The sequence below is a fragment of the Delphinapterus leucas genome, chromosome 20, assembly GCF_059928025.1.
Source record: "Delphinapterus leucas isolate spDelLeu-1000000601 "Yukka" chromosome 20, BTC_Dleu_Yukka2, whole genome shotgun sequence".
Taxonomy (NCBI): Eukaryota; Metazoa; Chordata; class Mammalia; order Artiodactyla; family Monodontidae; genus Delphinapterus; species Delphinapterus leucas.
The window spans coordinates 53,264,700-53,280,911 of NC_143148.1; the positions used below are offsets into that span (position 1 = coordinate 53,264,700).

The 16,212-nt window shown below is 39.6% G+C and overlaps 1 protein-coding gene across 1 annotated transcript; it reads left to right on the top strand.

The window, feature by feature from the left end:
- Positions 1–5,691: 5,691 nt before the first annotated feature.
- On the top strand, positions 5,692–15,304 carry DYNLRB2 (dynein light chain roadblock-type 2). The gene is made up of 4 exons (XM_022583131.3): positions 5,692–5,742; positions 8,481–8,556; positions 14,052–14,219; positions 15,057–15,304. Exons 2-4 carry the CDS (start codon positions 8,538–8,540, stop codon positions 15,098–15,100), a joined length of 231 nt encoding a protein of 76 aa, XP_022438839.1. The 5' UTR covers positions 5,692–5,742; positions 8,481–8,537; the 3' UTR covers positions 15,101–15,304.
- The last annotated feature ends 908 nt before the right edge of the window (positions 15,305–16,212 follow it).

Here is a 16,212-nt window from a genome sequence, read left to right on the forward strand (position 1 = left end):
GTGTTTTCTCCCATTTTATCTTTGTCCATCTTGCTAGATGTTTGTCAATTTTATTCATCTTTTCAAAGAACCAACTCTGATTTTTCTCTATTTTTTTTTCCTGTCTAAAATTTTTTTTTATTTCTGTTCTTATTTTTATGATTTACACTCTTCTGCCTCCTTTGGGATTATTTTCCTCTTCTTTTTCTAGGTTCTTGATATGAGAGCTCACATGATTAATTTAAGATGTTTTGTCTTTTCTAATGTAATAATTTAGTGCTATAAATTTCCCTCTCATCACTGCTTCAGTTGTGTCCCACAGTTTTGATATGTTGTATTTTCATTTTCATTCAGTTCACTGTATTTATTTACTTAAGATCCCCTCCGTGACTCGTGCATTATTTAGAAAAGTGTTATTTTCCAAGTGTTTGGAGATTTTATTATTATCTTTCTGTTACTGATTTCTAGACTGACTCCACTGCCATTGGAGAACATACTCTGTTTGATTTTAGTTCTTTTAAATTTGTTGAGGTTTGTCTTAAGGCCCAGGATGTGCTCTATGTTGGTATATGCTCTGTGGGCACATGAAAAGAATATATATTCTGCCGATGTTGGTTAGAGTGTTCTATAAACGTCAACTAGATTCTGTTGGTTGGTGATGTCAAGTTCTTTATCCCTGGTGAGCTTTCTGTGATTCTTCTATCAATTGTTGAGAAAGGGGTGTTGAAGTCTTCAACTATCATTGAAGATATGTCTACTTATCCTTTTAATTCTGTCGCTTCCTGCTTTACATAGTTTGCAGGTCTGTTGTTTGATGCATACCTTTTTAGATTTGCCATAACTTCTTTATGGACTGACCATTTTATCATTATATAATTTTCCTTTCTATATATGGTAATTTTCTGTGCTGTGAAGTCTACTTAATCTGAGATTAATATAACCACTCTTGCTTTACTTGGATTAATGTTTACATGATATATCTTCTTCCATCCTTTTATTTCCTACATACCTATGTTATACTTGAAGTCAGTTACACATAGCATATAGTTAGGTCATGATTTTAATCCACTCTCATGATCTCTGCCTTTTGTTGGTTTCTTTTAACTGTTTAATGGAATTATTCATATGCTATTATGGGGTGGCAGTCCAGGGTCTCCACATGAACTTCACTGAAACGGCAGGGGGCAGTTATCCAGAAGGATGAAAAGTACCAACTACCTACTCAGCCTTCTCTGACAATACCCTAGTGGTGACTGGGGGGATTACAGCAAGGTGAGAGTGGAAGTCTATACTCTCCACTTGGACTTTACTAGTGTTTGGCTGGAATAGAGTGGTTATTTTCTAAGTGTTTCTATCTTGTTGGCTGGCCCTTTCCTGGTCCTTTGGCTCCAGAGTTGGATTGTCTCGGTGCTTTTTAAAATTTCTGTGACTATTGGCATTTCTGGGTGACCAGCTTCTTCAGTTCCTAGTCTAGAACAGATGAGGCAAAAAAGAAACCCAGGTAACTTACAATTATGTCATTCCTTGGGTCACAAGGTCCCTAGGCAATCTGACTGATTTACTCCATCTGTCAAAGTCTTCTTGTGTTTGTACATATAATTTCCAGGATTTTCAGTTATATTCCATGGGAAGAAAAGGGAAATGTACATCTATTCCATTTTTCCAAAAGTAGAAATCACTGGTCATTTTTTGAAGAATTCTGACAATCTCTCCATTAACTGGTATGTAATCATTGATATATCAGAATTTAATTCTACAATGATATCATTTGTTTTCTGACTGCTCCATTTGTTTTCCATTCCACTGTTTGCCATTTTCTCTTTTAGATTATTTGAACAATTTTTAGTAATTCATCTATTATGCTATTTTACTATATCTGTTTGTATACTTTTTTTATTGGTTGCTCTAGGGATTATACACCTCACTTCAGAGTCCACTTAGAATCAATACTTGAACACTTCAAGTAGAATGTAAGAATACATCCCTTTAGCCTCCCCACTTTATGTTGTGGTTATTTTACACATTACATTTACGTACTTTGAACAATGTTTTGTTTTCAACCATTAAACATATTTTGAAGACTCAAGAGAGGAAAAACAGTCTATTACAGAGATCAGAAAGTTTTTTCGGTGAAGGTCCAGATAGTAAATATTTTAGGCTTTTCAGGCCATACAACGTTGGGGTAATGATTGGGAATGGCCATGTGGAAGCTTCTGGAAGTGTTCTATTTACTGGCCTGGCTGGGGGTTACACGGGAGTTCACTTTGTGGTAACTCACTGACTGTATGTTTTCTTTTATGCACCTGGCCTTTGTTAGTAACTCACCAACTAACTTTTGTTCTGTGCACCTAACTGTTTTCTGTGTTATACTTACCAATGAAAGTAATTCTGAAACTAAGTAGATCAGAGAGCTTGAAAAATATATACATGAGTATATCAGAGACCTTGGGACTGAATTATCAGGAAAAGGACTGAATTATCAGGAATAAAGAGCATGGCTTCCTTATTGCTCCCTTCAGTCCTTTCTTCTTTGAACAAAACTAACAGACCAGGAAATAAAACAGTGTTCCCTCAACCCCAGGACTCTGAGAATATCTACTGAGTGCAATGCACAGAGATGGGAACTGCTTGCTGGAGCTAGAAGTTTAAAAATGGGAATTGTGAAAAAATGAGATGAGAGGTAGATGGATTACATTAGATGGACATTCTAATTGAAGAACTGGGGAAGGGGAATAAGAAAACAAAGGGAAAGATATTCTTCAGGGGGAAAGTCAATAATACAAATTCAGGATTTTCTCGTAGGGAGTGCATGAAGGAAAAGGAGGTTGAAGTGAAGGTAGTCAGGAAAAAAGAGAGGAAAGAAATGGGAAGGAAGTAATGAGGAAAAGACCAGAAAAAGAGAAAGATGAGAAGGAGGGAGAGAAGGGAGAAAACGAACGGAGAGAATAAGGAAGGACATACAATAGAAAGAAATGACACAAGAAAGAAATGTGGTTAAATGATCCATATTGGGCACCTGACACAAACCAAGCATTTTGACACCTCACATCAACTCTGTAAGGTAGATACTGTCTTTCCTATTTTATAAACGAGGAAAGAGAAGCCCTGAGAACTTATTTTACTCACAGACACACCTAGAAACATCAACCCTACCTGCATGTAAATCCAAATTCCGTGCTCTAGGAAACCATTTAATTCCAACAAAGATTCCCTTATGGGAAGTAAATGCTTACGTTACACTTCAGTCCTGGAAACAATTACCCTACAGGATGCCTTTGTCCTAATAAGAAGTAGAAAATGGTTGATCTTCTGAAACCCTAAATCTGCAGTTCTGTAACTCTATGGTACTGGGTCAGTTGTGTGTAATACTGACATCACTGACATGTTCTGATTCTGCCTCAGTATTAAGAGACATTTTCAAAGAATCTAGTGTACACTTTTTTAAGCAAAACCAGTAGAGCACTAGAAGTTCTGTTTAAGTTGACAAATGATGCCTTATCTTATGAGAAAATGGGCACAAAATATATTCCATGGCTCAGTATTAGTATCTGCCAACTAGCAGGAATGCCACTTTCTATATGGAGTAGTACAGAAAACCCCAAGAGAAAACTCTAGCTCGTGAAGTCACCTGGATTTCTTCAGATTAAGCAGAGAACAGAAACAAATTATCAAAGACCCCAGAAGACAATCATCTCTCTTTGACAAAATTATATGTGAAGAATAGTAGACTATCTTCACATGGACCACGAGTTTGGGGGTCACTTCAGAGTACTTGCAAAAAGTATTATTCACTAATGCTTTCTCTTTATTTCAAAGTTACTTAGCACTTACTGTGGGTCGCAAAAAGTATTATTCACTAATGCTTTCTCTTTATTTCAAAGTTACTTAGCACTTACTGTGGGTCAAAAGAAGTGGTGAGGGGATGGATGGGAGAAGAGAAAAGGGAAAGAGGGGTTCCCATGTACTGAGGATGGGGTAGGAAACATGACAGACGCTGCTGCCAAGATACTTTATACAGCACAGCTCCGGATATTCACTATAGTCCCCAAAAATGTATAAAAGCTAAACCAAGCTACCTCCAAGGAATAATTAGAAGTGAAAATTGATAAAGAGAAAATGGCTCATATTCTCCTCATTGATTTCCTGTGCACAGTGAGTCAAACTTGACTGTTGATTGGAAGTCATTTTGGGTACTCCTTATTACTTTTTCTGCAGTTGGCTACTCCTGCCAGTGCCTTTCACGCTGGAGTCTTTCTTTGCTCTAATCACAGCTGTCAGCTATTGAATGAGTTTGACACCCTGACTCCAGAAACGAGGGGATTCACACCCCATGCATATGCAGTCAGTTCCTTCATTAGAGCTGACTGACATCAGAGATAACACGGTGCACTGCCACTAATTTTTGGAAGCAAAACAAATGGCTGCACAATCAAGTAGGAATCTCCTGGATCTGATACACCCAGAGAGCCCAAGAATCTGTATTTATACAATTCAGCCAGTATTGCTGTAAATGCCTACACTTTTACCACTGAAAAGCGGTATAAGCAATCAGTGCAGAGCTGGATCACACACACACACACACACACACACACACACACACACAACAGACTCCTCCCCCAGAATCTTAGTTGCCCATTCCTAATCATCTCGGTTGGAGTTCCAAGTGTTGAGTGACAATGGGCATGAGTTAGCTATTGTGACTTGTCTTTTTGAGAAGCATAAGTTTCTGAAAGAAAAAAGAGGGGGGGGGAAATGACAGTGACCAGGATCACCTCCTCCACCAAAAAAAAAAAAAAAATTCAGCAGAACTAGAGCTTCTGAGAGTGTTTCTGCACATAACATCATAAAATGATAAGACTCCAGGTTGAAATGGATCATCTAGTCCCAAACGACCAAGTCTGAAATTCTTCTAGAGCATCCCTGACAAAGACCTATTCAGATTCTAGCTGACGTTCCTAGCAATAAGCATGCCTTGTTTGGTGTGAGGCTGCTTACTGGAAATAGAAGCACAAACTGAATCAGTATTATAGGGAGTCGCTATAGCATCGCCCCTACGGAGATGCATCCGCCCCCCTCACCACTTGCATTTAGTACTTAGAGTTTAGTCATCAAAGTCCTCTTCAAACCCCAGGTCTTCAGGACGACCCCAACCACAAAATTTTCCTACTGGCCCTCACACGCAGTTGGTTTCTTCTTCCTAGGCTACAAAGATATATCCAATGCCCTTCAAAAGATCAAGGGACTTCTAACCATCCCTAATTGATCTTTAACTTGTCTCCTCCATCAGTTCCTTAAACACCCGGTGGACCGCTCTTCTACGGCGATTTGTAGAACCTCCCGCACTACCGCCTGCAATTTTTCAGCAACTCAGAAGGGTGGGCAAATAACTTTATAAAAAATAAATAAAGCTCCTGATGGATTAAACAAAATCGCTAGGAAGCAGCAACCCTCCAACTGAGAGAAGAGCGGCTTGGGGGTGCTACAACACATGACAACCTAAGACTTAAGATGGCGCTTCACCTACGGTTTGGGAGGTGGGGACTTGTGAACTGATGGATATATACATGATTGTACTATTCCATACTGCGGTATAGTTCTTCTTTAATTTAAAAAAAACAACTGCCCCTGGTGGGCGGGGGAAACAAACCCCTGCACAAGGCAGCGCCACAGGAAATACGCCGAGGGTCACTGGGCAGCTGAGGCTATACCCAATATCACCCCGGAGTCACAAGGACCCACCCCGGTTTATCTGCTCCACAGCAGGTATCACACTTGGACAGTATTGCTTCGTTTGTCGCATTTCGTCTGTCTCCCCCGCTTGAATGTACCACAGGCCCAGGGGACAGGACGGGGTAGGTGGTCAATATATCGTTCTTGAACGGGGAAGTGGCGGTTACACGAACGCGTACCTCAAGGAATGAATGAGTGAAAGGACGAACGAATGACCCGGAGCCTGGCCTAAGCCCCTCAGCTCTCCTCATGCCCAGCGGCCCGCGGGCCGGGCGCGCCCCAGGTGAGCGCTCGGAGCCACGGTCCCCAGCCTCCGCCTACGGCGGCCGGGAGGCGTCAAGCCACTTCGGGGCGGAAGAGCCAGCCCGGAGGGGCCCGACTCGCGCGCACGCAGGCGCGGGCACCCACGCTTCCGGGAGGTCACTTCCTCCCCTGTCTCGTAGCAACGGCTGGCAGCGTTGCTGACATCGCGGGCCGCGGTGGCTACGAACTGAGCTCAGAGTCTCGCCGCCCGCGCGATGGTAAATCCGGGGGCTCTGTCCGCGACCCGCCGCTCCAAGGGCAGCGACCGGCAGGGGACCTTCGCTGTCCCGCTCCCGGGGCCGACCCAGGCCCGGCCGGGCCCGGGGCCGGGGCGAAGGCTGGGGTCTCCAGAAGCTTCTTGGAGGAGTGACACGGAGACCCTGGAGGGACCAGAGGGCGACCGTGGAGGGAGGGAAGATGATGTCTAGATGGGGGAAGCTATCTTGGGGCATAGATATCTGGGGGGGTGACTTCTGAGGCGTGATACTTGTGGAGGGAGGGTATCGAGAAAGAGAAGAGAGATACGGAGGGGATGAAAGATCCTGAGGGGAAGGAGAAATCTCCTTGACGGCGAGGCAAGTTTGAAAAGGGGAGCGGCGCGAGGGAGAAGAGAAAAATCACCCTGAGAGGGAAGAAAGAGAGGGGACAAGGAACGCAAGGAAATGGAGAGAGGGGAGAAGGAGTTATTGAGAGAGAAGAAAGGGAAATAAAGAGGCAGCAGGAATGGGAGGGGGAGGAGAAGAAAAGGAAAATGGAGAAGGTTTGAAAAAGAACAAAGTGAAAGAAAAAAGAACAAAGTGAAAGCAGAGTTTCTTTTTAAGAAAGGAATGAAAAGCGAATTGGCGATGGGAATTAAGAGACTGTATTGGGGGGCTCAAAAATCACCAAAGGAGAAAACACCTGGGAAAAGAGAGGGAAAGGCCGGGAAGATCAGCGAGAGGCGTTTGGGAGAGAAGTAAAACAGGAAAAGATAGAACGAGGGCAGCGGTTGTAAGGACCTGTGGACGTTGTCTTACAGATGGCAGAAAACTGTAGTAAGTCATTGATCTCTGTACAGCTATTACGCTTTAAGTTCAGTGTTTCCCAACGTGAGATGCAGACGTTAGTTGCTACTTTAAGATGGCTCAGAAAACCAAAAATGAACCAAAAGTGAATCACATCGGAGAAAGTTATTCCTCTTTTTTTTTTCAGCCTTTAGACTATATCCAGGAGAGAGTTTCTGGCACTGTTAGGTCGTTAATACGACTATCCTTTGGTCGTTTTGATTTTTCACCTGAAGGGCAGACCTCAGGCTCAGAGCTTTCATTGGGGTAAAATTTAACAATATGTTTCTCTCTTTGTTTCGTTTGTTTTTATGGTTATTTCTGCCTATGACAAATGATACCAGGCTTACATTTGTGGTAATGATGTATAATTTCCTTTTAAAATGCATTTAAGCTTTTAGCAGTGAAATAATTTTAAGAATGTGCTGGGTAAATAATATAGATGGTATTCATAATGGCAAAAATTATAAATCTAGTACATGAATGCCTGAAATTTAGAAAACACCTGCTATAGTGGTGGAAAGAGGAAATAAGTGCTCCCACCCATATTAGGGACAAAAGAAAACTGTCTTTTGACTAAAGCAACATAACGTTCACCTGTACAATGCTGGAAAGAAAAATATATCATAAATCCTCATCAAGAGACTCTGCAGAATACTGTTTGAATTCAGAATATCCAGTGATTACTCAGTTATGGAAAATATGCAGGCTGGAAAAAATTATTCTTGATTTTAGCATTTGGAGAAGGCAAGAAACTGGTACAATATATATACTCTATGCATGTGATTCAGAAAGCTGAGTTTAAAACCCAGTAGTGGGGTTCCAACATAATCACTCATGGTTGAACGTTCATCTTGCACTGAGATCCAGGCTGTGGTTACCAGTAGAATCCTGGAATACACTGTTTTTACAGAATATTTTGAATTTAACCATCTGAACTCCCAATTAGGTGGCATTTAGAACTGAGAATATGATTTCTCATTAAGTGATGCTTTTAGACAGAAGGAGGCAGTGATACAGCTCTATAAATATTTTTTAAATCTATAATGTAGAAAAGAGATTTTTCACTTGAATACAGAAAGATCAATGAATGAAAGATGACCAGGAGCAGATTTCTGTTCAACAACATAGGATACTTTTCCAGTAAATAGAGACAGATAAAAATGGAGTGAGCTCTTGTGAGGCAAGAAGCTTTTTGTCTCAACAAGAGTTCAAGCCAAGATATTTGTCAGGGTTGTACGTAGAGGGTCTTACATAGGCTTGCATATGGGACCTGACAATTTCAAAGCTCTCTTCCAAAAATCTGAGCTTCTAAATCTTAGTTTAAGGAGATTGGAGAATAGGGGTCTTTCAGAACATTACTCTAATTAAGACTGGGGTCACCACAAAGACTCTTTGGTTAATTTTCTTCCTGATCTCTTCCAGGCAGAGGTGGAGGAAACCCTCAAGAGGATCCAGAGCCACAAAGGGGTTATAGGAACGATGGTTGTAAATGCAGAAGGTAAACACCTCACAGGCTGCCTTCTTGACAGGCAGAAGCCGACCAAGAGCCTGTTTGTTGTGTGAAGCCTTAGGCAAACATCTTGGAATTTTAAATCAAAAGTATATCTTGTATATTTTAGCCAGAGCATTTACTCATCATACATCTATTGAGTATCTATTAATTACATGTCAAGAACTCTGCTAAGAGGTAGGGAGATAAACATTAATAAGACATGCCTAAAAACGCCTATATATTCCTAAGAAATGCTGCACATTGTCTAATTTTTAAAGCTTTGGTAACTCTTTTTTAACATTTCAGGAGTATCAATAAAACTATTATATTGAAGATAGAAAGAATACCATTGTTGGCAGTTTGCTTTCGTTTTAACATTGTAAAGCGTACAGAGTTTCAATCTTCATTTTTAAAAGAAATTGTTCCTTTACCGTAGTTAATGAAATCTTTGAGAATTAATTTTAATGTAATTTATAGTATAGTCTTTGTGGTTATAGTTTAAGAAGGGCCAATACGTTTCCACCTATGAAATCTGTAGACATATACCAGAGACTTGCCTATTAACAATCCCCAAAGCCTTTTCTCTGGCACACTGTTCCATGCTCAGCTATGGTGGCAGCCTCTTAAAGGCTTCTGCTGGCTTCATTGCTGATTGAGGCATTTGCAAGGGCAAGAGGTGCCACAAACCCCAGAGCACTAGTTGAAATAAGAGTAGCTACTTCACACAGTCCATGGTACAACCATGGATTTCGTACATCACCAGCTCAGTGCTTGGCAACAGACTCTCATAGCTAATCATTATTCTGGAGCAAATCCATCAATAAATATTTAGTGAGCAACTACCCACTGAAAGTCTGTTTAAACTCTAAACTTCAATCCCTTATCATTAAAAATGCAAAATAACCTACTTTACTGGTGACTGTGACAATTAAGTGAAATAATAATTGTCACGTGCCTGGCACAATACCTAACACTTAACAGAATTGTAATTAAATAGTTCTGTGAATGTGGGAATTTTTGATTTATTTGTACAGATAAAACATTTGATGTGTTTTACAAAATAATAAAATAAAATTTTAATAAACTCAGTGTCAAATGAATATAATAAATTCACCCAGCTTGAGTGATCAGGAGGGAGAGGACTTAACATCAGCCTACAGGAAAGTCAAGAGCTATGCCTCATATTTCCAGGAAGCGGTCCAGCCCAAGTCCGTGGTTCTGGTTGAACTGATTTTAGTTTCAGGCATTTGCATAAACTCTGCCACACCCCCTAAGATAGGTTACTTGCGTGACTTCACAGAGATGCTTTATTTGTTTTCTTTGGCTGCCATAACAAAGCACCACACACTTAGTGGCTTAAAAAAGATTAGACATTTATTTTCTCTCAGTTCTGGAAGGCTAAAAATTGAAATCAAAGTGTCAGTGGGTCCAGGCTCTCTTCAGAGGCTCCACAGGAGGATCCTTCCTTGCCTCTGCCCAGCTTCTGGTGATTTCCAGAGATCCTTGCTGTTGACTGGTCTGTAGGTGCATCACTCCAGTCTCTGCCTCCATCATCGTGTACGTTCTCCTCTCTGTGCTCTGTTTTCTCTTCTTATAAGGACCCGTCGTTGGATTAGGTCCCACACTGATCCAGTATGACCTCATTTTAACTAATTACATCTTCAAAGACTCTATTTCCAAATAATGTCACATTCTGAGGTTTAGGCTGGGCTTGAATTTTGGAGGGGACACTATTCAACCCAGTCCAGGTGCATTCACCTGTGACACCCTGGACAATGTATCTAATGTGTTACTTTGGAAGACTTAGTCTAAAGTACATACTCCTGGCAATATGCATCAAATGTCTGAAGAATATCCATACCTTATGATCTGTAATTCCACCCCTAGAAATTTGTTTAAGAAGTGATGAAGAAAAGATTTAGGTGCAAAGGGTATTACGGAGGCACCATATATAATAGCAGTAAATAAACAGACAAGTACATAAAGCCCAACAGTAGGGAAATTTTTAAACTTATTATATAATATTTACTCAGTGAACCATTACTCTATTTAAAATGTTGAAGAATATTTAGAGTCATGAAAAACTACTCACAATATTAGATGAAAAAAAGCAGGAGACGAAGCAGTAGCCAGCATCTTCTAATCCTAAATACGGCCAGGCAGACATACACTCTGAAATATGGAAGAAAAGGCAGGGCTGTGTTACGGTGATGATCTCTGAGTGGTAGAATTAAAAATGACTTTTGTTTTCCTGAGGTCTCTCAATTAACACTCTTCTCATCCAAAGGCAACAAAATACTACTTTTAATACCCATTAACTTCTAATTAACCTCTACTAGGATAAGGTTGTGTTAGGATTCAGGGCACTTTTCTGAAAGCCAAATTAACCTTCTTCCCAAAAATACAAATGAGGGGCTAATTTTTATGGTCGGATTATTAACAACCAGAGGATATGACAAGGATGTTTACTAACAGCACATGGTATAAGTTGTGTGACCAGAATGAAATGAAATACTCCATCTCAACAGCCTAGTCAATTGTAGATGAAAGTGCTATGTATTACGGTGCAGCTTTGCAGCTCTCAGAAGTCCCATGAAATTTAACACTGAAAATATTTAACTAAGCTAGTGTTCATGTGTTCTTGTTCTGTACCCATGGCTTTAGTCCACTAGTTCTAGGCAAATCATTTTAACAAATTTTTAGGTTTTAATTGTGGCTAGGTAGGCCTTCTACCCCACGTTTATCCATTTAGATCTCATCCTCTGCCATGTTAAATAGTGTCCTTTGGTTTCACTATTATTGAAACATAGACTTCTTATTCATGACAATAAAGTGGACTTACCAATTTCGCCCAATGCTGAGGAGTATAGGTTTTTGTTAGATTCTTTGTTAACAATGGTTTCCCATTTACAAAATAATTCATTGTTTACAGTATTGCAGTTCTGATCACAGAACTAGATACTGGTGAACATGTATATTTGTTTCCCAGACAGTCATATCTGTCATATATTCTTATGTATATAAGCCTGATTTCTGCAGACTCTTAATTTTAAATATTCTTGACATTTCTAACAATCCGTCATTTGAGTTTCATTAGGTTTTATCAGCCATCCAGCCAATTCCTTTTATTTTTGAAATATAATCTATCAACCAAATGTACAGTTGAAGAATACCAGCTTACTGGGATCATGATGAGTCATACTGTAAAGTAGTGTCATAAGTTCAGGAAGATAGAATATATACTCTTTGTTCTAGAAGGTACATTTTAGGAATTTATCCTACACATATATACAAATGTGAAATGGCATGCACACAGACATATTCTGTAGCCTTGTTTATAAAAGTCAAAAATTGGGAACAGCCCAAATGCCTGTCAGGAAGATATATTAGTTACATGTATTACAAAGCATCCATTCAACAGTCACATTACACAGACATTAACATGAATGACCTAGCCTTATGCGGACTGAATGGAACAACTTCCCGAGTGTATTAAATGAAAAAAGTTAAGGTACAGAATAGAAAATGATACAGTTAAAGAATACAAACACAAACATACTGGAATAGACTTAGAATATCTCTGCAAGGACACCAAAGAAACTGAGAACAGTGGTTACCTGTCAGAAGGGGAAGTTGGTGAATTTTATACTATGTGCTAAAATTACTTCCTAATAAATTATTTTTTAATTACCTCACATAGTCTCAAGCAAGAACTCAATAAATATTTGTTGATTGATTTTTTTTTTCCAAGGGTCTACAGTGGATATGAAAAACTCCAAGAGTTTCCACGGTGTGCACTTATTATTCAGAAAGGCTAGCCCTTTTATTTATTGACTTGGATCATGAATAGACTGACTAAGTAGGCCTGAGTATCTGATTCATAATCCTGTCATCTACAGTTTGAATAATTTATTCTGGTTGTATTTCTTTTTTGACACTGAGAAATGCAGACTTTGTAGGTAGTTGCTCTTCATGATGCAAAATAAAACTGTTTGGTCAAAAAGTGCCCTTGAAAGGTTGAGTGCTTGCTATACTTGTTTCCTGCTTGTTAAAGACACATGCCTTGTGATGGTTCATCAGTTGTGAAAGACAGAACTGACTTCTGGAGAAAAAGTGGCCAAGAAACAATAATACAGAAATTAACAACTTTTCTGTAAAACCTTACTTAAATAGGTTTTCCTGTAAATACTGTCAGTTGCCTTCTTTGGCAAGACCTACTCTGGAGAGAATGGCTTTCTTAAAAAGAAATTAGTCTGTTTCAAAGTCAGAGTTGAGGCTCTCAAAAAGTTTCATGAAAAACAGGTAAAGTCCCAAGTTAGAAGCACTCATCTTGTTTACCAGTTTCTGGAGCTACATTCTCTGAGGGAAAACCCAAGAGAGCCAGGTCAGCCTTTTTTATTGATTGGCCTTAATTCAGGTTCTTGAGGAACTTGACAGTGATCCCAAATTCACCTTCGTATGTCTCCCTAATTTAGCAAGGCACATCTGCAAATCAGATCCCTGGAATTCCCTGGTTGATTTGGTAGTTTTCAAAATAATATGAAGGCCGGTTCTGATTAGACATAGTATATGTAAAATACCTAGCACAGCACCTGTTCCATAATAAGCGCTGAGTGACCTGAATGGAGCTGGACTGATATGAACTGAATTGAATTATACTTGCATATTCGTCTGGCTAGATTTTTCCAGTTAAATTAATAGCTTCTGTTTTAAACTCATATAATGAAACAATAGAGCACACAAGTAGCCAAATTTAATCATGCTTAAACCAAGAGTGAGTGCAAACCAGGGAATGCCCAGCCAAACTGCAGAGTCTTTGTTGCTGTATTTTCTAGCATAAAAATTAAGGTTTGCAAAATACCATATGAGGAAGTTACAAAGAAATTCTGAAAATCCCTTTTGATACACCCTCTAGCATGTGCAGTGATATCCCCTTTCTATTTCTGGCCTCAGGGGAGAAACTAGCACCATGTCACAGACCAAGCATTTCACAGTGGACTCACCGTAGACAGGATGCTTAGGGGAATGCATTTTGTATAGTAATATGTTAACTTAGTACTGAAATAATCAATTAACAACTTCCAGAAGACTTGTGTACAAAAATGTTCATCACCATTAGCTACAAAAACAAAAACACACTACCTAACAATCCAACAGTGGGGGGTTGATTATATTATGATATATCCCAAAAAATACTAAGTCTACAGCCATTAAAAATAATGTTGATGGCATCGTCAACAAGGACAGCTTGTATGCTATAATTTAAATGAAGAAAAAAGCAACAGTCAAATATGTAATTATAGTTTGATGCAACTAAATTTTAAAATCCACGTAATGGCAAAACGATTGGAAGGAAATAAAATTGTTACCTTTGAGTGATACGAGCCATCACTTTTTCTTCCTTTTTACAATTACAGTATTTTCCAGTATTTCTACGATGCACATATTACTTTTATAATCAAAATAAAAAATGTTTAACCCCAAATTAAATCTCGTACCAGGCATTCCCATCCGAACGACCTTGGACAACTCGACAACAGTTCAATATGCAGGTCTTCTTCATCAGCTGACCATGAAAGCCAAGAGCACAGTCCGTGACATTGATCCTCAGAACGACCTAACTTTTCTTAGGATCAGATCAAAGAAACATGAAATCATGGTAGCTCCAGGTAATTTGGCATTTCTTTTCATTTTTTAAGGCATCTTTCTACTTTACTGGATAAAAGCTTTGTCTCAAAGACGGGGAGTGTGGATTTTAACATGCAATATGACACATAATGCTCTTCAATTACAAAATGAATAAGTTTGAATGTGAAAATTCCGTGAAATTGGTAAAGACACTGAATTTTGCCCATTTGTTTTTGTTGTTAGTAATCAAACCATTTAGGAGGTGTAGGTTTCCTGTTATGTGAACTTAGCACACAGACTTTCTGAAGAGTGGGAGAAATGTCTCCTGTCCAGGGGATAACGTAGAGGGCAGATCAAAGGTCTGTAGGGTCTTAAACCTTCCCTGGAGTAGAGCACATTCACTGGGGCTATCAAAAGACAGCAGCCACAGAAATACTTCTTTCCTTGAAGGAGGTACATTCACAGTTTTAGTGGACGTCAGTGTAAAACAGGACTCACGTTCCTAAATCTAGTCTAGAACAAATTTCGCTGTAGTACAACTGTAAAATCAGAGTTACCCCCAAACTAAATAAAGCTTTCCCTACACCTGTGTTCTCACCCAAGCTGCACACTGGAATCACTTGGAGAGCTTAAAAAAAAAAGACTGATACCTGGGACTCCACCCCAGACGAATAAAGACAGAACCTCTGGGGCTTGGCCCCAGGTAATGGTATTTTCTGAAAGCTCAACAGGTGATTCTGGTGTGCAGCCAGGCTGGGAGCCCACTGGTCTACACAAGGTCCAAGTGATGTGTTGAAGAGAAAAGCAGATTAGCTGAAGTATTCATTTATTAAATTTAATTTTTAGGGTGGATTAACTTTGTCCATATCTCTCCACAGATAAGGAATATCTTCTGATTGCCATTCAGAATCCATGTGAATAGACCTGCAATGGCCAAGTTCTGTCCTGGGACTCCAGGCTGAAACACTTCACTCTTTAAAGATTCCTAAAATTATAATCCAATCTAAATGATCTTTTGGATATTCCTTTCTATTTTTACATTTAAACTCTTCTACATGTCTCATTTAGTCCATTTCGAATGTATTGTAAATTTGTGATTTAGCTAGATAATAAATAAATTCTGGTATGTATGCCTCATTTTTTTACGATACACAAAACCAAAGAATTCTAGTGAGAAGACAGCCTTCCTTGAGACAGTTCTTTTCGTCTAGAAGTAATGGCCACCAAGAATTAGAATAAGTGTGATTCTGCCCATTTCACTGACATGCCAGGGAGTTTCAGTGGAGCAGAGTGGGGCTAGGAGGGAAGCAGGGCGTCCCAGCCCTCAAGGAGTTATAGGTGCTTTCCCAGCTTAAACGAGGACGGTAAGAAGTCAAGAGGGCAGTTCTCAGTTGGGTCAGTGCTGCCCCCTGCGAAACTCCTCAGGCCTGTCCTTCCATCACACCAGCATGAGGGGACCAGGAGTGGGTCCTGAGGAAGGATGCACACGTCAAAAGCTGCCTAGAGAACTCCAGAGGGTTTATTTATTTTACTAGATATTTCAAACATTCTGAAAATAATGAAAATGGTAGAACAAATATAACGGATTTCCACAACCCATACAGAATAGATGTTAATCTTTTGCCGTGTTTGCCTTATAACCTCTTTTTTTCTCTAATTAAGCATTTTATTTTGAGATAACTGAGGATCCACGTGAAACTGTGAGAAATAACATAGATCCTGTGTACCCTCTACCCAGTTTCCCCCACGGCAACATCTTTCAAAACTATATTACAATATCACAACCAGGAAATGGACATTGATTCAGCCTAGATACAGAGCATTTCCATCACCACCCGAGCTCCTCGTGGTACCCTTTTGTAGCAACCCCCCAACCCCTGGCACCCACTAATCTGTCCTCCACTTCTGTAATTTTGTCATATCAAAATAGTTGTTATATAAATGGAATCCTACAGTACGTAGCCTTTGGAGATTGACTTTTTTTACTCAGCATAATGCTGTTGAGATTCATCCAAAAAATAAACATTATGGATA

What these genes read in the sequence shown, in the direction of transcription:
- DYNLRB2 (XM_022583131.3), top strand. An exon ending in TGAAATCATGGTAGCTCCAG is followed by an intron (nt 14,220 to 15,056) that starts GTAATTTGGCAT and finishes ATCTCTCCACAG; the next exon opens with ATAAGGAATATCTTCTGATT.